At 46.8% G+C, this 22,951-nt stretch overlaps 1 protein-coding gene across 5 annotated transcripts in view; it reads right to left on the bottom strand.

Moving 5' to 3' along the window:
* DPP6 (dipeptidyl peptidase like 6) overlaps nt 1-22,951 on the bottom strand; it is a 1,156,796-nt gene that overhangs the window by 121,364 nt on the left and 1,012,481 nt on the right. For all 5 annotated transcript variants that reach the window (XM_073009533.1, XM_073009535.1, XM_073009532.1 and 2 more), the window contains exons 9-10: nt 7,716-7,870; nt 4,375-4,472 (exon numbers count right to left, since the gene is read on the bottom strand). In XM_073009533.1, coding sequence (XP_072865634.1) covers nt 4,375-4,472; nt 7,716-7,870 — 253 coding nt within the window. The remainder of the gene's footprint in view (nt 1-4,374; nt 4,473-7,715; nt 7,871-22,951) is intronic.

The following is a 22,951-nucleotide window of genomic DNA, read 5'->3' as shown; positions in this document are numbered from 1 at the left end:
GGCCTCCAATTTCGCCTGGGATCCTTCTGAGGTCTGCAAAACCATCCTGAACCTTCCCACTCACCCCACAAGGGGCACCTCTGCTCCTAGGGGCGGCTCCTGCCACTCATTGCAGCCCCTGGCTACAAGCTGTCCAGGCCTCTCGGAATGTGAGCTCTCGTTGGGAGAGGCCACACGTCTTCATCCCCCCAAGGGCCTCACACAGCATGTGCCACATGGATGACGATAAGTGCTTGCCAATGCAAAGATCTGAAAGTGCAGACTTAACTCTGCCTGCATCTAAGAACCATTGGAGAAGTCAATTTAGTTAACAAGCAAACAAGAAAAAAAAAATGAAAATGGGTGGCATAAAGGTTAGATAGCACATACATGAAATGCTTTCTGCCTTCCTCTTGGTTTGTAAGCTAGCCTGCTGAAATAAGCTGTAGGCTTCCAGAAACCTCTGCGTCTATCCCTTCCTAGGTGCTCAGGGGCATGGCTTAGGGATCATTCCTTTTGTGTCCCTCCGCAGATGAGGTGTCTTAGTTTTAGTTAGTTCCTTTAGCATCCTGTGCTTGAGAGGGCAAGATGTCATCCATGGCTAAATAACGAATAAGTTTTGGTTCTTAAAAAGGTACCAGCACAACTGAAGACGTCTCAAGCTTTAAGAATCCCATGCAAATGAGATTTTACTGGCTAATGCTGAAGCCAAGGCATCCATCCCGCCAAGGTTCCAGAGCCCTGTTGCAGAACTGGAGCCAGGGCCCACCCCACAGGAACTAACATCCCTGCCTCAACAACTTCCTGTTCTAGGTGGCAGGCGGGAAAATGAAAATGAAACCATTTAAAAAGTATCTAAAAATCCCACTGGGATGAATAGAAGGAAGAAAATGAAAGCAGGGGTGGGGCTGCCGTATGAAATGTGGTTATCAGGGAAGTCACTGTGGGAGCCATGTATTTGATTAGGGCCTAAGTGGGGAGGAGCTCTCTGGGCAGAGGGGAGCCTCTGGGCAGATCCTCATATGGGAGTGACTCAGCCGATCTGAGGGGAGATAGAAAGGGTGTGCATGGCCTATCTATCTGTCTGTCTATCTATCTATCTATCTATCTATCTATCTATCTATCTATCTATCTATGTATCTATCAATCAATCATCTATCTTTCTATTTATCTATCTATCATGGGGGCTTCTGAGGCCACTGTAGGAAGTCTGGCCTTTACTTGTAGAGAAACAGAAGCCACTAGATGTCTGGGAGCAGCGGGTACGTGGCCTGATGTCATTTAAAGGGTTACTCTGGCTGCTGTGTGGGGTCAGCAGTGGGTGGGGCAGGAGGTGGCAGTGCTGGTGGGCCAGGCCAGGGAGGAGTGGGGAGCGGCAAGGGGTTGCAGGCTGATGCCAGGCACCTGCCAAGAGGATCCCCAGCACAGAGGGACGTAAAGGAGGCCTGGGACCCTGCAAGGTGCAGTTGCCCTGGACCATGATGGGGAGACTGCAGGGAGCAGGTGTAGACGAGGAGAGCGGGAGCTTGGCTTTGACTGGGTTTGGCCTGAGGTGCTGTGTAGACAGTGTCAGCAAATGGATCTGAAGGTGGTAAAGAGACAGATGGGATCACCAGGCCCTCCTCCAGGGCAATGCTGGGTTTGATTTCCAATTACAGGGGCAGTTTCAACCCTGCTGGGGTAGGCATCTCTCCCGGATGGCTGACTAACCCGGCAGACTCACCCTAGGATGTCCTTCTTCAGTTGCCTCTATACAATTGGCTTCTCGACGGTTCTATGGCCTCTTTTTAAGAGCTCACTGGCTCCCTTATTAATTAATGAGTTAAATAAAATCTTGGACACATGTTGATTGATTTTGTCTGAGAATCACAATTTGACCATTTAAAAATTATATGGTGACCACACCCAGTAGCGATGCTGGTTGGGTGGTTGGCTTTTTGAACCTAGAGTCCTGACCCAGGCCAGGCTGAGGTACACAGGTGAGAGTTGTCCACATAGAAGGGGTACTTATAGCCACAAGACGGAACGATTGGAGGAGCCATCCCTATGATCCGTGCCTTATCTCATCTAACTTTCATAACTGTCCACAACAGTAAACATGTTTATTATTAAAATTATCTCCATTTTACAGATGAGGAAACTGAATCAGGGAGGCTGAGTAACTTGACAGAGTCCACAGAGCCAGAACTCGAACCCAGGCAGTTGGCTAGCGAACCTTCCCTTGAAACCAGTAGTCCTCAATCTGGGGACACTGGGCAATGGCTGGAGACATTTGTGATGGTCACAACTGGAGGGGGAAAGGGCGAATATTACAGCATCTCACAGGGATGCTGCCTAATGATCTGTGGTGCACAGGACCGTCCCCTACAGCACAGAACTGCTCAGCCCCAAATGTCACTAGCATGGACATGCAGAAACTCTGACCTCAGCCGTGACACTGCCACCCTCCAGAGCAGGTGGCCTCCTCTTCCACACGTCTCCACTGCCCTTCTCACACCTGCAGAGATTTACTTGCTATTAACAACTTCTTCAGGATCCAGGGTCCCCTCCACACTGTGAACTTCGTTTGCCACCAAATTCCCAGTGCTCAGGCAAATGGCCGGCAAATACTAAACATCTGCGCTACATTGAGTCTGGGATTTCTGATATATCTGTGCTGACTTTTTAAAACTCTCAAAGATGTGTGATAGAGAAGCAGTATGAGAAAGTGTGACATTTACATGCTACGAATTTGTATTACGTATAAAATGCATTATTGCACTGAGCTTAGGAAATGAGACTAGCCAGAAAACCTGAAGCCCAGCATCCGGGCTTCAGGTCCTGGCTGACGCTAATTTTTCATTGTCCTTGAAGCTAATCAAGCCTGTGGAAACAGCAGCACCAAATTGACTAAACGAGATTTTCAATTAACTCAAACAGATGGCTGAAATTTTCCAGGTGACTTTCCATATTAATTCAGTGAGTTTGCTGGACCAGGCCCCAGGAGGCTTGGCAGGGATAGGGGCTGAAAGGAAAACAATAAAAAATATGGAACTTCAGGAGAAAAGCCAAAGCAATCATCTGAACTTTAAAAAAAATCTCAGCAAAAATATCACCAGCCAAATCAATTCACCTCTCCGAACCAGCGCATGTCTTGGGCTGACGCCCCAGTGGTCGGTCATCCCTGGGACCAGCTGCTGGGGGCCAGGTTCATTAACGCTTTGGAGACTCAGGTCCTCCCATGTTGGGGAGAAGACCCATGCAGGGCTGAGAGGGATAGGCAGTGCCTCACCCTTCCTAGAGCACTGGGCTTCTGGGCTTCATCCGTCCACCTGGGGATCTTACAACATTATAAGTTTCACTGAAGAAAGATGAGGGGAAGGAATCTCAGTGGAATTCTGCAGAAGCCTTGGGCTTTTGTGCAGGAGCTCGGGGTGTAGGGCAAAGGTGGCACTGGAGCCACTGCAGGAGACAAGCACATCATTCAGAGAGGTCCAGAGTCACCAGGTACCAGAGCATTCATCCCCAGGCTAGACCCGAGACCTCAATTCCTGCCCTTCCAGAAGCTGCCAGAAGCTACTAGTAACATGGAGTTTTGAATGGAATAATAAAGGCCCAGGCTAGAGGTACAGCAAAATATGGGTTAGGTCTTTGCTGAGCCTCAGAATGAGTTATTCTTGGTTTAAATAGTGCCATTCATGAAATTTCAGAATCTATATATGAGTGGGTCCTAGCACTGCTAAAATCCCCTCCTCTTTTTGAGTCTCCCATCAATATTCTTGACAGAGAGAAGGCTGATGATGGCATAGCTGGACTCTGGAAGTATAATCAGTCCACAGGCTGCTTGAATTTGGTGAAAATACTAAACTGATATTTAGACCACTTCAATTCTAAATCAGTTGTTTTTAGAAAAAAAAATTGACCACAATCAGATGCTAATAATAATAACTCAATGACATTGTTAATACCTTCCACAGGGTTGGGACCTTACCAACTTTATGAGAATAGGATTTGCCACTGGCAAGTTGCTCCACGCTCTAAAAAATGCTCTAAAAATAGAGCACCATTTATGGAAGGTCAGATTCCATGGACTGTCTTGGGAAGACTGCATCATTTCCTCTGGTGTCCCCCTGAGGCATGCCTGGGCCCAGTCATGCCCCTCCCAGAGGAGCCCAGCTCCTGGGAGGATAACCTGCAACTGACCTAAGGTAAGAAATAATAGTACTTGGTGAATGGTATTCTTTTCCTAGAAAATGGAATCATAAAACAGTGAGGAAATCTTTAGGAAAGGTACCTTTTTCTTGGATGTTTAAATTTGTTGTAAGATAAATCTGATCCAGAAGAGACCATGTACATTGAACATTCACCTTAGTTTTTTTTTTTTTTTTTTCAGTAACATAATAGAAGGAAGCAAACCTCATCCGTGGATCATCAGGTGGCATCATCTCCAGATCATGGGTGGGTCCATTTAAGCCAATAACGTGTAGGGAAATACTGGGGTTCTCACTTCCAGCCTGGGAATTAAAAAGGGGCAGAGACATGAACAAGCAGCCTCATGCAAGAATGAACTTCAGCTCTGCAAAGCCTTTCCCAGGAGATTCCTCCATATTAAGGAGTAGAATTAATGTGGAGAACAGATGGTTCATGTGTAGGGTTTTCAAAAGGACAAAGGGCTAAGTGGGCTGATTCTTGCTCTTCTAGAATCCCACCCACTTCCCATTCCAACCAACTGCCCGGTTTGGCAATGTCAAGTGAATACTGAGCCCCTTGCTTAAAAGAGAAGTCAAGAAGAGGAGTGGAGGAGAAAAGATGGATTGGATGCCGGGAAGGGGAGAGTTGGAGGTGAGCAAATGATGGACATTGAGGAGCGGTGGCCATGCTTAGCATGGGGAGAGATTAATTCCTTCAAAAAGGAACTGGGGCACTATTCTACTTCCCTGCTCCCAACTCTCTGGGGGGCAAGTATGGGTCTGGGGAGAGATGTGGAGTTTCTTCTTCAGGGGGACTTCAGGGTCTTGTCTGATGCTCTCACTTCCATCCTGCAGAAGACGTTCAGGTTTACAGAGGCTATCAGGCCCACGACAGGGCATATCAGGCAGGCTTGCCTATTCATGCCTCTGAGGAGTGGGTGGGAATGGGGCAAGGAGCATCTGAATTCTGTCAGCCAGAATATGTTGATTTTCTATTAAAATATGAAACCCCAAATCTTGAGTAATCTGGGATTTCATAATCCCAGCTTCAGAGCACCTGTCTGAGGGTTCACTGTAAAATCAAGGGCACCCTACTGGATTCCAGGTTATCACTCCTAGATTGGGGAAACTCCCACAAAAAGACAATCATGGGAACAATTCATCTCCGGGTCAGATGAAGGTCAGACAGTCACCAGCTCTTCCGGTGGGTGGGGTGACTGTGAACAGCTGGTAAGAAACGTAGAAGGGTTAGAAGGAACTAGCATCAGTCCAGTACACTTTTCTCTATTTAACTATGCTTCCAACTAAAATCCTGGACCCTTCCACATGCTACAGACTAAGACCAATCAAGGTTAGCTGAAAAAGGAATGAAAGAATTCTGTCAAAGGCAAATCCACACATGTTAACGTCCAGATACTCTCAGAATCCAAAAAGGCAGAAAGGAAGGCTGTGGCCACAAGAGCCTTGTGCTTCTTCCTTCTGGGGTTCCCTTGGATGCTGGCCATGCTGATCAAAGGCTGTTGAAAAGAGCCTGTGTTACCAGGTGTATGGACTGAACATGTCCCTCAATTCATACAGTACAGCCCTAACCGCCAGTGTGATGCTATTTGGAAGTAAGGTCTTTGGGAGGTGATTGAGGTTAGATAAGGTCATGAGGGTGGCACCCTTGTGATGAGATCCGTGTCCATAAAAGGTGAGGAAGAGACACCAGAACCCTCTCTTGCCCTTTCATGTGAAAACATGGCAAGAAGGCGGCTGTCTGCAAGCCAGGAAGAGAGCCCTCACCAGGAACCAAATCAGCTGGAACCCTAATCTTGGACTTCCAGCCTCCACAACTATGAGAAAGAAATTCCTGCTGTTTAAGCTGCTTAGGTCTGTGTTATTTCGTTGTGGCAGCTGGAGCTAAGACACCAGGTATTTCCTTTCTCTAGGCTGTGACTCTAGGGACCTTACTGGTCTCATGTATCTGCCTTATATGTTATCACTCCTCTTGCTGCAAACTGTAAGCCAGCAGGTCTGTGGGGGTGATTATGGCAGAGCAGGTATATACTATCAGCTTTCAGAGCTCTCTGGTGGGCTAGGATGCTGAGGTTTAAATGCCCCCTGGCAGAGGCAGCTCATGGCAGGAAGTGAGCCTCCAGTCACCAGGCAGGGTGCAGGCAGGAAACTGCTCACCTCCATCCAGCCCAGGGGTCTTGGAGAAGTCTAGTGAAGCCAGAGGCCAGCACGGCAGACACTGTGTGTCCATGGGAGCTGTGTCCACACTCGGGCACTGGCCTCTCTCCAGATGAATGACTGTGGAGGTTTTAGCATCAGGCCCTCCACTCATACTGCGATGCTTTGATTTGGTAACAAAGTGAGATTTGGATGTCCCTGCTTCCCCCAATATTCCCTCCCAGCCACTGGAGACTTGCTGTTCTACCAGCTCATTGGGTCAGAACATGACTGTCTTGGTCCCTCTAGGCTGCTATAAAAAAATACCATAAACTGAGTGGCTCAAAAACAATAGCAATACATCTCTCACAGCTCTGGGGACTGGAAGTCCAACATCAAGGTGCAGGCTGGTTCAGTATCTGGTGAGAGCCCAATTTCTGGTTCACAGAGGATGCTTTCTTGCTGTATCATCACATGGTGGAAATAGGGAGGGTCTCTCTGGGATCTCTTTTATAAGGTGATATGGTTTGGCTGTGTCCCCACCCAAATCTCATCTTGAATTCCCATGTGTTGTGGGAGGGACCTGGTGGGAGGTTACTGAATCATGGGAGCAGGTCTTTCCCATGCTGTTCTCCTGATAGTGAATAAGTCTCACAAGATCTGATGGTTTTAAAAAGGTGAGTTTCCCTGCACAAGCTCTCTCCTCTTGTCTGCCGCCACGTAAGACATGCCTTTCACCTTCCGACATGATCGTGAGGCCTCCCCAGCCACGTGGAACTATGAGTCCAATAAACCTTTCTTTCCTAAATTGCCTAGTCTTGGGTATGTCTTAATCAGCAGCGTGAAAACAGACAAATCCATAAGGGCACGAATCCCAATCATGAAGGCTCTGCCCTCCATGTCTTGTCACCTCCCAGTGATCTCCCTCCTAATACCATCACCTTGGGGGTTAGGATTTTAATGTATGAATTTGGCAAGAACACAAACATTTAGCCTGTAACAGTGACCACGTGCAAAACAGCCTTGCCCAGACCCAGGGGACCACGGGCAGATGGAAGTCTTTCTGCCCTCCCAGAGGCCAAGTGCAAAGTAGAAATAAGATGCATGAGAGAGGTCAGGTGCACTTTCATCACTGGGGAGTGGTGAGGGGAGGTACCCTATGTATTTTGGTTCAGTGAAGTTCAGTCAGGTGATGAACAGAAGTTCGACTGTCTAAAAGAAGTAAACCTGCCAATGACTCAGTTCAACAGAGGTGGGAATGTAATGCAATGTAATGAGACATGATTTATCTTTCTTTTGTTAACTGCTTTGCTTGTATACACATCTGATGATCATGTCTGCACACTGAGTGAGCAGGGCTGGGGTGCTCATGAATAATTTAAAGAATTTGCTGTGCAGTGTCCCTTTGCCTACCTTGGGATAGTGGTAAGGCTTCACGGTGGGGTAGATGGAGCCGGTGTAAGTTGGGAGCTCCATGAGGGGGACACGGGAATCATTGATGGTGGCGTAGGCGAGTCTCGTGCCGTCTGGAGACCACCAATGTGCGATGTGTGTCTTCAAAATCTCCTCTAAGGGAAAACAGAGTAGAGAAATGTGAATAGTAACGAGTGCAAATTGGAGCTGCACACACAGGAACATGAGGTGGCCAGGAAAGAAATGAGTCCCTGCAGAGTCCCTTATCTGCTACAACCTTTGAGGAATCTTCACTGTGTCCTGCACACACTTATATTTCTTGGGGGCTCAAGAAATGTCTGATGCTGATGACTAAGTCCAGCACAGGAAAACCTCATTAACCAAAGCTCAACCAAACAGATGCTAATCATCTGGAATTTTTTTTTTCTTTCTACACATTTGAACACTATGAGCCCAACATGTACTTTTGAGTTGAACTATGATTGGCCTATTGTTGATTATTACTTTAATATGATTAGAAAAATAGCACTGGAGAAAGTAAATTCACATGGAAGCATGTCCCATGCAGATGGAACCAAATGAGAAAGTGAGCTCTGGCAGAGGCTGAGTCCCCCAAAAGCAGGCCAGGGATTAACGCACACACAGAGCTCCCTCCTCAGATAATGAGTCCAAAGGCCCAGCATGCATCTTGCAGTACACAAAGGGTGCAAGCTCACTATGTGTGGTTTCTTACAAGAAGGGTACAAGCTCACTATGCATGGTAGAAAACCAAAATGGATCCATCTTCAGAAGGACTGAAATGAAAGACTGATTCTCTTGGGCTTCAACCAGAAACACCCATTATTCTTTCCTAGCCCATCAGTGTCCTGGTTAGAGTTTTAACGACAGATGAATTTTGTAGGGTGTGATCTCTATTCTAAAGGGGAAAATTCTACAGCATTTTTTTCAACACGTTGGGAGGATACACTTCCCAAGTGTAACCAGTCAGAGAACCCATTTCATTGTGAACAGCTCTCAGGTCAAGGGGTTCTGTCTTGTACAGGGTCTATATATCGTGAAACTAATTCCCTCTAGATTTGTTTCTAAAATAATGATTAAAATAATTTATGAGTCCCATTCAACTGGTTATTATTAGGTGTGTACCACAAATCTTCTCTATGTATCTGTAGCGTAGAAAGGTGATTAAGGAGCTTGAAAACACTTTGCAGAAACAAAATGAGGGCATTGAATACAACAGAACAACGTAAATTGGAAGGGAGCCGAGGGCTGACTGCCCACAGGAGGGCACAGTCCCAGATAAGGAAGAAGCAGCCCACATCAGCAGCCTCCCAGGTCCCGCGGGGAGGCAGCAGGAGGAGACCAGCTGGCCGGGAGGAGGGTTCATGAAGGGAGGCTTAGCACTGGGTCGGTGTCATCCATGGTGGCGTTTCACAGTCAAGCCCAGAGGCCTGAAGCAGGCACGCTGCCCATGCTCCTCCTGGGGTGGGAGCAGGAGCCAGCCTCGGAGGGCAGTGGGGCTGGGGGTCAGATGTGCCCACCTGCCCCCCCCCCCAGATGTCTGTGGCACCTGGTGTGGCACTGAGGGGGATGCTGCACCTCATTGAACCATGCTCCCCTGTCACACGAGTCTTCCTCATCTTGCCTTGGTCAGACTCCCCAGCAGAGAGCCCCCCACCAAAGGTAGTGCCAAGTCTGCCGCAGACTCCAGAACAACTCAGTGGATTCTCCCAAAATACAAAGCCTGTAGTGGGTCTGACCTCCTGTCCCCTGGTGCATCCCGGAGTACGGAGAGCAGCGCTCTGTGAAAAATGAATTCAGGAGCCCTGGTGCCCTGGACTTGAGCCCTAGTCCTGCTGTGTGTTCTTAAGTCCTGATCTTCAAAGCTAGGGGCTCGACAGCCGCCTCTAGCGTCCCCTTTCCCTCTGCATCTGTCTCACAGCCTCAGAAGCTTTGGCAGTGCAGAAGCTCAGAAGCCTGCGGAGGTCAGTGAGGAGAAGACAAAGGAAGGAAGCCAGCCCTCCAGGGTCTGTAATTTTCCAGTTGCTTTGGCAGCCAGGAGGTGGATGTTCAGGTGCGAGTTTGGGATGAGGTGACTCAGAAGTGACTTTATGCAGAGTCACCGGATCTACCCGGTCTGCTCGCTTGCAATGGTGAGTAATTGACTCCAGCAGATGGTCTGCTGGAAAAAACAGGCACCATTTGCCATGCAATTTGTGGGTGATTGTGCTCAATCACGTCTGCACTGCAGGGCCACAAGAAAGGGGCCAATGGGGCTGGAGTATAGTCCCTGGGAGTGAGCAGAATTCACAGTGCAGAGGGAGAAGGTGCAGAGCCCACAGAAATCAGCAGAGGAGCCCTGCAGTGGTTTCCATGGGACATTAATTCACAGCCAACTTGGGAAAATCCAAAACAGAAAAACAGCTGCTGCAACAAGGGCTTTAAAAATGAAGCAGCTTTGGACAGAAACAAACAAACAACAATAACAACAAAACCCCTGAAGAGACAACTCATTTGTTTCTTTCCTCTGAACCCAAAGCAATCTTTTCTGAGACCAGAGGATGATAAATCATTGGCCACGTGCAACATCAGGCCACTTTCATTCCTACCCCGTAGGTTCCACAAGAGGCCACCAGGCAAGACGGGCAAGGGTCACCCCTCATTTCCACCCAAGATGGTTTGTATCTCATTTCTAGACTTGCTCTCTGAACTAAAGGAAATGCTACTGCTTGGTTCTGACCAGCACAGGCCAAAGTGGGTCATGCTCGTTGGGATAAGAAACTGAAAAAAATGTGGGTGAAGGCTGGCCGCGAGGCTGGGCTGAGAACGTTCTATTTCCATCGATCTCATCAGCAAATGCCAGAGTGTTTCCATGAAGCTCAATTCACTCTTCAGAGAAATGGGACATAGAACAAAACCATCACTACAGATTATCAAATGTAATGGTTAGAAGGAAACTTACAGACACACCTTTAATCCCAGCCCTTTGGGAGGCCGAGGTGGGCGGATCACTTGAGGTCAGACATTTGACACCATCCTAGTCAACATGGTGAAACCCTGTCTCTACTAAAAATACAAAAATTAGCTGGGCATGGTGGCACACACCTGTAATCCCAGCTACTCGGGAGGCTGAGGCAGGAGAATCATCACTTGAACCTGGGAGGCAGAGGTTGCAGTGAGCCAAGATCTTGCCACTGCACTCCTGCCTGGGTGACAGAGTGAGACTCGGTCTCAAAAAAATAATAAAAGAAGAAAAGAAAATAAAAGAACGGAACTTGGCGACCATGGGGTCATCGGGTTCAGGATGACAGGTATCTGGTGTGTACGATGGCAGAGGGTAGTTCCTCTCAATGTCATCCCACGTCGAGACGGTGGCACGTGTGAAGAACCTCTGCCATGCCAAAATGCTGGCCGTACAAAACTAGGGCAGCTTTAGTTTATTTTCTCTAAGTGTCCTTGAACACATCTCTCCTTGCCATTTTTATTTTCCTGTACGTTAGTTGCTCATTAACGTGATAATGAAGTATAAGAGACTAAGGGGTAAAAAAGAGCTGGGCAGAAGAAACCTTGACATTTTAGCATTAATTCCAAATGTCCCTATTCTGCAAACATTTTTCTGCAGAATTCCAGCTTAATGAGGCAGTTGGCTTAAATGCCATGCACCAAATGTAGTTTAGAAGCAGAGTTTTGCAGAAGAAGAAAACCTATTTCATCAACGAAATTAATTGCATGGACTCCTGACTTGGAGCAAAATGAATCACTTGGCTTTCTGAGCAAGTACAATTAACTCAGAAAAACTGGAGAATATATCTTTTCTTCACCTTCCCTGTCCTGCTGGGGGGCTATTTTAGCATCAGAAAAGAAAGATACATCCGGGGACAGTCGGTGGTCAATGGCTGCCTTTCTCGAAGATGCCAAAAGTTGTATCCAGAGCTTCAGCCCCAGGTAGGATCCGGGCTGTATATATATATATTTTTTTCATTTCTTGTCACTATACCTTGAAGAGGCCAGTGCCATTATTTGGAGTGTTACTCATTCCTGCCAAACAGCATCAAGGTCATAGCCAGTAGGACAAAATCGCTTCGCGCTCAAGGCGAGAAAGGCCAATGAAGAGGAATCTTCGCGTGGTGCATCCCGGAGTATGGAGAGCAGCGCTCAGTGAAAAGTGAATTCAGGAGCCCTGGTGCCCTGGACTTGAGCCCTAGTCCTGCTGTGTGTTCTTGAGTCCTGATCTTCAAAGCTAGGGGCTCGACAGCCGCCTCTAGCATCCCCTTCCCCTCTGCGTCTGTCTCACAGCCTCAGAAGCTTTGGCGGTGCCAAGAAGCTCAGAAGCCTGCGGAGGTCAGTGAGGAGAAGACAAAGGAAGGAAGCCAGCCCTCCAGGGTCTGTAATTTTCCAGTCGCTTTGGCAGCCAGGAGGTGGGCGTTCAGGTGCGAGTTTGGGATGAGGTGACATTTTCCAGGTTGTTTCACAGAACTGGATGAAAAGCCGGCCACCACTATGATTTCATATTTGCCTAGTGAGGTTTAGGGTGGTTTGCAGTGGAGTCCACTGAACTGTTGTGCATATGTGCGCGTTGCTGATACAGACACTGGGCCCCACTTCAGGCAGGAGAATTGGTATTTGTTGGGTACAGTGAGGAGGATATAGGCTCCTTTTCTGCAAAACCTCGTCAGACGACTTTGGTGCACATTCTGGTTAACAATGACTAGCTAGGAAAGAGGAAATCCTGGCATTTGCAACCTAACGGATAAACCTGGAGGACTTGTGCTCAGTGAAATAAGCCAGGCACGGAAAGATGAATGCTGAATGATCTCACTCACACGTGTGCTGTGGTTTGGAAGTGGTTTGTTTGTCCCCACTAAAGCTCATGTTGAAATCTAATTCCCAAAGTGGAGGTGTTGGGAGGTGGGGACTAGTGGGAGGTGTCTGAGTTATGGGGGTGGATCCCTCATGAATGGTTTGGTGATGCTTTCTTAGCAGTGAGTTCTCCCTCTGCAGAGAATGTGATGCACCTCCAAGCTTATATTAAGTCCCCCTTTAGAACTGAGGAATTGGAGGTTCAGGGAAATTAACCTTATCGAACAAAGACTGAGTACTCAATACACACAATTACCGGTATAGTAAGGTAGAGACAAAGCTTGTACGTTTGTAATATACTAAACAGAAGGAGAGCTGCAACTTGCAACTCGGGGAAAGTGGGCAAGGTAGAAACCAGAAAGAACCGTGGGGTCTGGAAAGTCAGAGAGGCCTCTTTCTTGTTCGAGGAAATCAGAGAAGGCTCTTGTGGAAAGTGGAATGGCTGAACCTGCTCATTTTCCCCAACACCCACGCTCCCTTCTCTTTTTAGTAAAAGAATCAATGGCTTGTAGTTGGGCACACAGCCTCCCAGGATAAAGACCTTTCCCAGCATCCCCAGATGTGACGTTGGGTGTTGCTGAGTTCCTTTTGCTGGGGTGAGAAAAGGTGATGAGTGACACCTGGCTCCCGCCTTTAAGGGGAAAGTGTGTGACCACCGCCTCTCTTTCCCACTTCTTGCTGGCTGGAGTGCAGAGCTCACTGGCCACGCAGGTGACAGTAACACTATCATGGACCTAAAAGGTCTAGCATAAGGTGAATTCTTGAGGTCTTTAGTATAATATCAGATGAAGCTCCTCCAGCAAATCCACTGAGTGAGAGTGGTCTAGTCAACTCCATTCACAGGAGGAAGACAGAGCTGCCCATCAGGTGCCATTTTAGCCTCTACAAAGGACTCAAGCCCAGGAAAGGACAGCTCTCCCCTCTGTATTCTGGCAATGCTTTAACAGGGAAGAGACTCCGCTTCCAAATGACAGCCAAGGCCTAAGACACAGTGCCCAGGGCGCGGCGGTGAAGAGCTCCCGCAGAGCTCAGGTGTGGTGCAGATGGAGGTGGGGCATCCAAATCCATTGGTCTGCTGCAAGGTGAGTGCACAGCAGAAAGGGCACGAGGGTGTGGGTAGAGAGGGCACCAAGAGGAGTTCTAGAAAGTACAAAAAGGGAGGCCGGGAGTGAGGTAGACTTAAAATCCCCTTGGCAGTTGTATCTAGGGGGCTCCCCACATCCTCCTGCTGCACCTGCCAATGAAGTCCAGCTAAAGAGAAATCCAAAGCCAGCTTAGGGAGCACAGATGTGAGGCTGAAGGGAAACAGGAAGCTTTAGGGTTCTCTGGGGAAATTGCACTTGCCGCTGTTTCTCTGAGTTCTCACATGCACTCCTGCAGAACAGACTCCTTGGGACCTCACTGGCGTTGTTTTTCTAGGTGAGGCAAGGCCAGAGTGGGAGGCCAGGATGCATTTTTATTAGGAGCATGCAGGCTGCTGATGGAGGCTGTGGAATCCACAGCTAAACCCTCGCATCTGTATCTCATGATATGGACAAGCGACCTTTGCCTAGCTCAGGGGGAGGAAGAGGGTGAGGAAACACATTTGCTTCATCTCTCTCTCTTCCCTCAGCAGCAGAGCCTTTTCTTTTCTTTTCTTTCCCCTTCCCTTCCCTTTTCTTCCTTCCTTCCTTCCTTCCTTCCTTCCTTCCTTCCTTCCTTCCTTCCTTCCTTCCTTCCTTCCCCTCCCTCCCTCCCTCCTCTTTCTTTCCCTTTCTTTCTTTCTTTCTTTCTTTCTTTCTTTCTTTCTTTCTTTCTTTCTTTCTTTCTTTCTTTCTTTCTTTCTTTCTTTCTTTCTCTTTCTTTCTCTCTTTCTCTCTTTCTCTCTCTTTCTCTCTCTTTCTCTCTCTTTCTCTCTCTTTCTCCCTTTCTTCCTTTCTTGACAGAGTCTTGCTCTGGCGCCCAGGCTGGAATGCCATGGTGCAATCTCGGCTCACTGCAACCTCTGCCTCCCAGGTTCAAGCGATTCTCATGCCTCAGCCTTCTGAGTAGCTGGGATTACAGGCACCTGCCCCCTCGCCCAGCTAATTTCTGTATTTTCAGTAGAGATGGAGTTTCACCATATTGACCAGGCTGGTCTTGAACCCCTGACCTCAGGTGATCTACTCACATTGGCCTCAGAAAGTGCTGGGATTACAGGCGTGAGCCATAGCACCCAGCTGGCAGCAGAGCCATTTCTAAATGGCCAGAAATCAAAGGCAGCCACGATGTGGAACTAGCACAACTAAGATTTCTCTTTCTCTTGCTGTTAAAGCAATCCCCTGCCACTTCCACACTTCGGTTATTTTCTTAGTACTTGCTGCTTCATTGCACCATCAGAGGCAGGTTGGGCACACTGGGAGCCTCCTGTTGCCTGGATTTTCTTTTAGGAACTCAGTATCCCAGCATTCAAACCTCGTGTTTAATTAAAGACAGAATGTAAAGTTGTCGACTCCCTCCAAGAGCAGAACATAAAATGTTCCTGAGTTTTTAACTGTGCCAGAGATGGCTGAGCCCTTGCTTGAAGCAGGAGGATCACAGGAAGGCTTCTCTCTTCTATGGGTTCTAAGCTTCCGGGTCTACTGAGCCCTGCTGGTTACAATTTTGTGGTCTTTCCCTAGGTCAGTGTTGTGCAGAGGCCCAGTGAAAGCAAGGCCGTTGGGTCCAATGCCATGCTCAGTCCATGCATTCAACTACTACGGAAGGCCGTGGGGCACACAGCTGCCTGGAGTAGGCACAGAACATCAGAAGCCTCTTGCCAAGATGCCCCCACAGATACTTCTTGCCATTATTTGTGGTTAGGGGTTATTCATGCCCTTTCTTTATGAAGTCACTGATGTCTCAGTATAATTTACTTCACAGAGACTGACGCCTTGCTGAGCGTGGCACACCGTATTTTCCAACACTACCTTCGGTGCTACTTCCAGGGCGTGAGACTCCCCAAAGAAGAGATGACTCGTTGCTCCTTGAATGAACAGAATGTGGCAGAAAGTGATGGCTTGTGAAACTAGGTCATAAAGGGCGTGTTACGGTTGGGATGTGTGTCCCCATCCGCATCTCATGTTGAATTGTCATTCTGATACCAGAGTTGGGGCCCGGTGGGAGCCACGGAATCATGGGGCTGGATTTCTCACGAATGGTTTGGCACCATCCACTCCGTGCTGTCCTCGCGAGAGTAAGCGGCTTCTCGTGAGATCTGGCTGTTTGGGACATGGATGGAGCTGGAAACCATCATTCTGAGCAAACTATCACAAGGACAGAAAACCAAACACCGCATGTTCTCACTCACAGGTGGGAACTGAACAATGAGATCACTTGGACACAGGGTGGGGAACATCACACACCGGGGCCTGTCGTGGGGTCGGGGGAGAAGGGAAGGATAGCATTAGGAGATACACCTAATGTAAATGACGAGTTAATGGGTGCAGCATACCGACATGGCACACGTACACTATGTAACAAACCTGCATGTTGTACGCATGTACCCTAGAACTTAAAGTATAATAAAAAAAAATAAAAAAGAAAACCCTGAAAATAAATAAATGAATGAATAAATAAATAAATAAATAAATAAAAGTGTGTGGCACCTCCTTCACCCCTACTCACTCCCTCTCGCTCCTGCTCCCGCCACGTGATGCACCTGCTCCCCATTGGCCTTCTGCCCTGACTGGAAGCTTCCTGAGGTCTCTCTAGAAGCAGATGCCTCTATGCGTCCTGCACAGCCTGCAGAACCAGGAGCCAAGTAAACCTCTTTTCTTTCTAAATTACCCAGCCTCAGGGATTTCTTTATCGCAAAGAGAATGGCCTCATACAGGGTGGTATGGCTTTCCCCTGGCTCTCTCTTGCTTGGGTCACTCACCCTGAACACCGTCTGCTGTGTTGTGAGCAAGCCCCAGCCAAACGGAGAGGCCACATTTGGTGTCCTAGCTGACACAGAGCAGGCCTCAGCTAGCAGCCGGCATCAGCCATGGACGCGTGAGTGGGCAAGCCCTGCCCCAGACTGCTCGGTCCCTTCTGGTCACCTCAGTTGGTGCAGAGCAGAGGAGGAAAGAGCTATGCCCAGTTTACAGATTTGCAGTTTTTTGCCATTGTATTTTGGATTGCTGAGCTCAAATTTAGTTTTAAAAAAGTTTTGAGCTGGGTGTAGTGGCTCACACCTGTAATCCCAGCACTTTGAGAGACCGAGGTGGGTGGATCATTTGAGGTCAAGAGTTTGAGACCAGCCTGGCCAGCATGGTGAAACCTCGTCTCTACTAAAAATACAAAAATTAGCCAGGCATGGTGGTCGGCACCTGTAGTCCCAGCTACTCGGGAGGCTAAGCCGGAGAACAGATTGAACCCATGAGGTGGAGGTTGCAGTGAGCCGAGATCGCACCTTTGTATTCAAGCCTGGGCAACAGAGCAAGACTCTGTCTCAAAAAAAAAAAAAAAAAGTTTTGAAAGAGGAAGGCTGAGCCAGTATGCCAGGCTCATTTATCCTTCTTTTTGTTTGTTTTCTCTGACTCTTTCCTCTTCATTTGTATTGTGGGCACCTGAGGGAGCCTCCAGAACTTCTGGGCCTGATGTCTCCTGCTCACCTGCCTCGTGCCCAAACAGGTCCCTGTGTGGTGAGGATGTTCTCTTGTTTCTCACTCATTTGTTAATCGATTGGGTCATCCACCCACTCAGTCGGTCAAGAGATAAGCAAGCATCCTAATAATGAAACAATGCCTCAAAGAGTTAAAGAAACTAATGATTGCCATCCACCCACTCAGTCGGTCAAGAGATAAGCAAGCATCCTAATAATGAAACAATGCCTCAAAGAGTTAAAGAAACTAATGATTAACAGAAGTTCTTGAGTTGGCAGAACGGCAGACAAGAACAGAAACAATCTGCTGAAACACTGATGCGCCCTCCGCCCTGAGATAAGAGAACTGGCTGAAGTCTGTAGGAACCAAGTTACTCAACCAGGGACTGTGCAGAATGAGCTTGCTGACGTCATGGCCTGAATTTCCACACCTAAGCCCCCAGGATTTGCACACACAGCCCATAAGTTATCGTGAAGAAATAACTGTACATGCCGAAGGGCTTTCCAAACCTCCCCTTTCCTTCCACCAATCACCTGCTAATCCCAGAATCTGCCTGCTGAATCCTTTTCTTTTAAAAATAAAATTACTGTCTTGAAGCCAGCACAGAGAGGCAGAGTTGAGCTGGATGCCTGTCTCCTTGGGAATAGACTTTTTTTTTTTTTCTTTTTTGAGACAGAATCTCACTCTGTCACCCAGGCTGGAGTGCAGTGGCATGGTTTCTGCTCACTGCAACCTCTGCCTCCCAGGTTCAAGCGATTCTTCTGCCTCAGCCTCCCAAGTAGCTGGTTCTACAGGTGCACGCCACCATGCCCAGCTAATTTTTTATATTTTCAGTAGAGACGGGGTTTCACCATATTGACCAGGCTGGTCTTGAACTTCTAACCTCATGATCCGCCTGCCTTGGCCTCCCAAGGCCATGAGCTCCCGCACCCAGCTGGGAATAGACTTTTAGTACAAAGCTTTTCTTTTCTGAAAATCCTGGTGTCACCATATTGGCATCTAGTGCACAGGCAGCAAGTCCCTTCTGCAACCCCATGGATTGAGGACACGCTGTCTGGCTGGACCCAGAGAGGGGCTTACAGGGAACTGGAGTAAAAGGATGGATGTCTGCTGGCCTGCACACTGTGGAACAATGCTGGAGGTTTGAATTCAAGCTTATTTTTAAAGTACGGGGTCCCAGCTTGGGCCTCCCCTGGAATTCAGACAAGAGCTAGAGGCTGAGCTAACAGCTGGATTTGCATAAGGCTCAGGGCAGAGGGAAGCAGAAGAAAAGACCACACAGTGGCCTCTGGTGTTAGCCTGGCCTGGACAGTCCAGCAGGTGGTCCCCTTCCACCCTATTGCCGCTGCCCTTGTGCTAGGCACGAAAGTTAGGCCACTCCTGGGAGGACGTCCCCATGCTCTTGAATTGTGTGACTGAGAAACCTCACTGCTCACCCTCCTTCTCCCTTCTCTACTGTAAATTGCCTGCTGATGTGAAGGAGGCATTTAAAGTACAAGTGGCTCCTCATCGGGGAGGATAATCAAGTGACAAGCAAACATGCGAAGACCGGGGAAGCAATGAGCCGGAGCGTACACTTCTGCGGAGTCTGCAGGAACTTGCTGTGGAACGGGTGCATCCCTGCGGGGTGGCGGCGAGGACGTGAATTCGCACCAGGGGGCTGGAGAAGCTGGGTCTCAGGGCTTCTCCCCTTCTTGGGCCTTTGCTTCCATTCATAATCTTCTGTCCTTTTTCTAAAGAGGTTCCCCCACATTTCATATGCTCTAGGTCCCCCAAAATTGGGATCTGCCCCAGTAAAGAGAAGAGCAACTTTGAGAGGAAAATCCACAGACAAATGCCTGGGTCCCACCTGCTGCTTTCAGAGGCCGCCTGCTCTCACGGGAAGGACGCGGACAGGCAGTGGGACCCGCGCTCCAACTCTGGTCCCACCTCTCTGGGCCACTTTTCTTCTACTATAAAATGAGCAGTTGGCTTAGGTCACTTGTTTTTCAAACTCTGTGAATAGGAGCATCTCTTCTTACAAACAAAACAAACCAAACAAAGAAACCCCCTGCAGTTATCAGTATAATTCAGTTCTAAACATTCAATGTCTCTTTAAAAATAATCTATATTTTGGTCAGGTGCAGTGGTTCATGCCTGTAATCTCAGCACTTTGGGAGGCTGAAGAGAGCAGATGACTTAAGGTCAGGAGTTTGAGACCAGCCTGGTCAACATGGTGAAACCCTGTCTCTACTAAAAATACAAAATGTAGCCAGACGTGGTGTTGCACGCCTGTAATCCCAGCTACTCAGGAGGCTGAGGTAGGAGAACTGCTTGAACCTGGGAGATGATTTCAGTGAGTTGAGATTGAGCCACTGCTTGAAACCGGGAGATAATTTCAGTGAGTTGAGATTGAGCCACTGCTTGAACCCGGGAGATGATTTCAGTGAGTTGAGATTGAGCCACTGCATTCCAGCCTGGGCAACAGAGCGAGACTGTGTCTTAAAAAAAAAAAAAAAAAAAAGTTTCTTAGTCCTGAGTTCTAGTGTGATTGCACTGTGGTCTGAGAGACAGTTTGTTATAATTTCTGTTCTTGTACATTTGCTGAGGAGTGTTTTACTTTCAATTATGTGGTCAATTTTGGAATAAGTGCGATGTGGTGCTGAGAAGAATGTATATTCTGTTGATTTGGGATGGAGAGTTCTATAGATGTCTATTAGGTCTGCTTGCTGCAGAGATGAGTTCAATTCCTGAATATCCTTGTTAACTTTCTGTCTCGTTGATCTGTCTAATGTTGACAGTGGAGTGTTGAAGTCTCCCATTATTATTGTATGGGAGTCTAAGTCTCTTTGTAAGTCTCTAAGGACTTGCTTTATGAATCTGGGTGCTCCTGTATTGGGTACATATATATTTAGGATAGTTAGCTCTTCCTGTTGAATTGATCTTTTTACCATTATGTAATGGCCTTCTTTGTCTCTTTTGATCTTTGATGGTTTAAAGTCTGTTTTATCAGAGACTAGTATTGCAATCCCTGCTTTTTTTTGTTCTCCATTTGCTTGGTAAATCTTCCTCCATCCCTTTATTTTGAGCCTATGTATGTCTCTGTGTGTGAGATGGGTCTCCTGAATACAGCAGACTGATGGGTCTTGACTCTTTATCCAGTTTGTCAGTCTGTGTCTTTTAATTGGAGCATTTAGTCCATTTACATTTAAGGTTAATATTGTTATGTGTGAACTTGATCCTGCCATTATGATATTAACTGGTTATTTTGCTCGTTAGTTGATGCAGTTTCTTCCTAGCCTTGATGGTCTTTACATTTTGGCATGTTTTTGCAATGGCTGGTACCGGTTGTTCCTTTCCATGTTTAGTGCTTCCTTCAGGGTCTCTTGTAAGGCAGGCCTAGTGGTGACAAAATCTATAAGCATTTGCTTATTTGTAAAGGATTTTATTTCTCCTTCACTTATGAAACTTAGTTTGGCTGGATATGAAATTCTGGGTTTAAAATTCTTTTCTTTAAGAACGTTGAATATTGGCCCCCACTCTCTTCTGGCTTGTAGAGTTTCTGCCGAGAGATCTGCTGTTAGTCTGATGGGCTTCCCTTTGTGGGTAACCCGACCTTTCTCTCTGGCTGCCCTTAAGATTTTTTCCTTCATTTCAACTTTGGTGAATCTGGCAATTATGTGTCTTGGAGTTGCTCTTCTCGAGGAGTATCTTTGTGGCATTCTCTGTATTTCCTGGATTTGAATGCTGGCCTGCCCTACTAGGTTGGGGAAGTTCTCCTGGATGATATCCTGAAGAGTGTTTTCCAACTTGGTTCCATTTTCCCCCTCACTTTCAGGCACCCCAATCAGACGTAGATTTGGTCTTTTTACATAATCCCATACTTCTTGCAGGCTTTGTTCATTTCTTTTTCTTCTTTTTTCTTTTGGTTTCTCTTCTCGCTTCATTTCGTTCATTTGATCCTCAATCGCTGATACTCTTTCTTCCAGTTGATCGAGTCGGTTACTGAAGCTTGTGCAACCGCTCAACTACATGGAAACTGAACAACCTGCTCCTGAATGACTACTGGGTACATAACGAAATGAAGGCAGAAATAAAGATGTTCTTTGAAACCAATGAGAACAAAGATACAACATACCAGAATCTCTGGGACACATTTAAAGCAGTGTGTAGAGGGAAATTTATAGCACTAAATGCCCACAAGAGAAAGCAGGAAAGATCTAAAATTGACACTCTAACATCACAATTAAAAGAACTAGAGAAGCAAGAGCAAACGCATTCAAAAGCTAGCAGAAGGCAAGAAATAACTAAGATCAGAGCAGAACTGAAGGAGATAGAGATACAAAAAACCCTCCAAAAAATCAATGAATCCAGGAGTTGGTTTTTTGAAAAGATCAACAAAATTGACAGACCGCTAGCAAGACTAATAAAGAAGAAAAGAGAGAAGAATCAAATAGACGCAATAAAAAATGATAAAGGGGATATCACCACCGACCCCACAGAAATACAAACTACCATCAGAGAATACTATAAACACCTCTACGCAAATAAACTAGAAAATCTAGAAGAAATGGATAATTTCCTGGACACTTACGCTCTTCCAAGACTAAACCAGGAAGAAGTTGAATCCCTGAATAGACCAATAGCAGGCTCTGAAATTGAGGCAATAATTAATAGCCTACCAACCAAAAAAAGTCCAGGACCAGATGGATTCACAGCTGAATTCTACCAGAGGTACAAGGAGGAGCTGGTACCATTCCTTCTGAAACTATTCCAATCAATAGAAAAAGAGGGAATCCTCCCTAACTCATTTCATGAAGCCAACATCATCCTGATACCAAAGCCTGGCAGAGACACAACAAAAAAAGAGAATTTTAGACCAATATCCCTGATGAACATCGATGCAAAAATCCTCAATAAAATACTGGCAAACCGGATTCAGCAGCACATCAAAAAGCTTATCCACCATGATCAAGTGGGCTTCATCCCTGGGATGCAAGGCTGGTTCAACATTCGCAAATCAATAAACATAATCCAGCATATAAACAGAACCAAAGACAAGAACCACATCATTATCTTAATAGATGCAGAAAAGGCTTTTGACAAAATTCAACAGCCCTTCATGCTAAAAACGCTCAATAAATTCGGTATTGATGGAACGTACCTCAAAATAATAAGAGCTATTTATGACAAACCCACAGCCAATATCATACTGAATGGGCAAAAACTGGAAAAATTCCCTTTGAAAACTGGCACAAGACAGGGATGCCCTCTCTCACCACTCCTATTCAACATAGTGTTGGAAGTTCTGGCTAGGGCAATCAGGCAAGAGAAAGAAATCAAGGGGATTCAGTTAGGAAAAGAAGAAGTCAAATTGTCCCTCTTTGCAGATGACATGATTGTATATTTAGAAAATCCCATTATCTCAGCCCAAAATCTCCTTAAGCTGATAAGCAACTTCAGCAAAGTCTCAGGATACAAAATTAATGTGCAAAAATCACAAGCATTCGTATACACCAGTAACAGACAAACAGAGAGCCAAATCATGAATGAACTTCCATTCACAATTGCTTCAAAGAGAATAAAATACCTAGGAATCCAACTTACAAGGGATGTAAAGGGCCTCTTCAAGGAGAATTACAAACCACTGCTCAGTGAAATAAAAGAGGACACAAACAAATGGAAGAACATACCATGCTCATGGATAGGAAGAATCAATATCGTGAAAATGGCCATACTGCCCAAGGTTATTTATAGATTCAATGCCATCCTCATCAAGCTACCAATGAGTTTCTTCACAGAATTGGAAAAAAC

This window comes from Chlorocebus sabaeus, chromosome 21, assembly GCF_047675955.1.
Source record: "Chlorocebus sabaeus isolate Y175 chromosome 21, mChlSab1.0.hap1, whole genome shotgun sequence".
In the NCBI taxonomy this organism is placed as follows: Eukaryota; Metazoa; Chordata; class Mammalia; order Primates; family Cercopithecidae; genus Chlorocebus; species Chlorocebus sabaeus.
The sequence above is the reverse complement of the archived record's forward strand: the minus strand, read 5'-3'. Positions and strand labels throughout refer to the sequence as shown.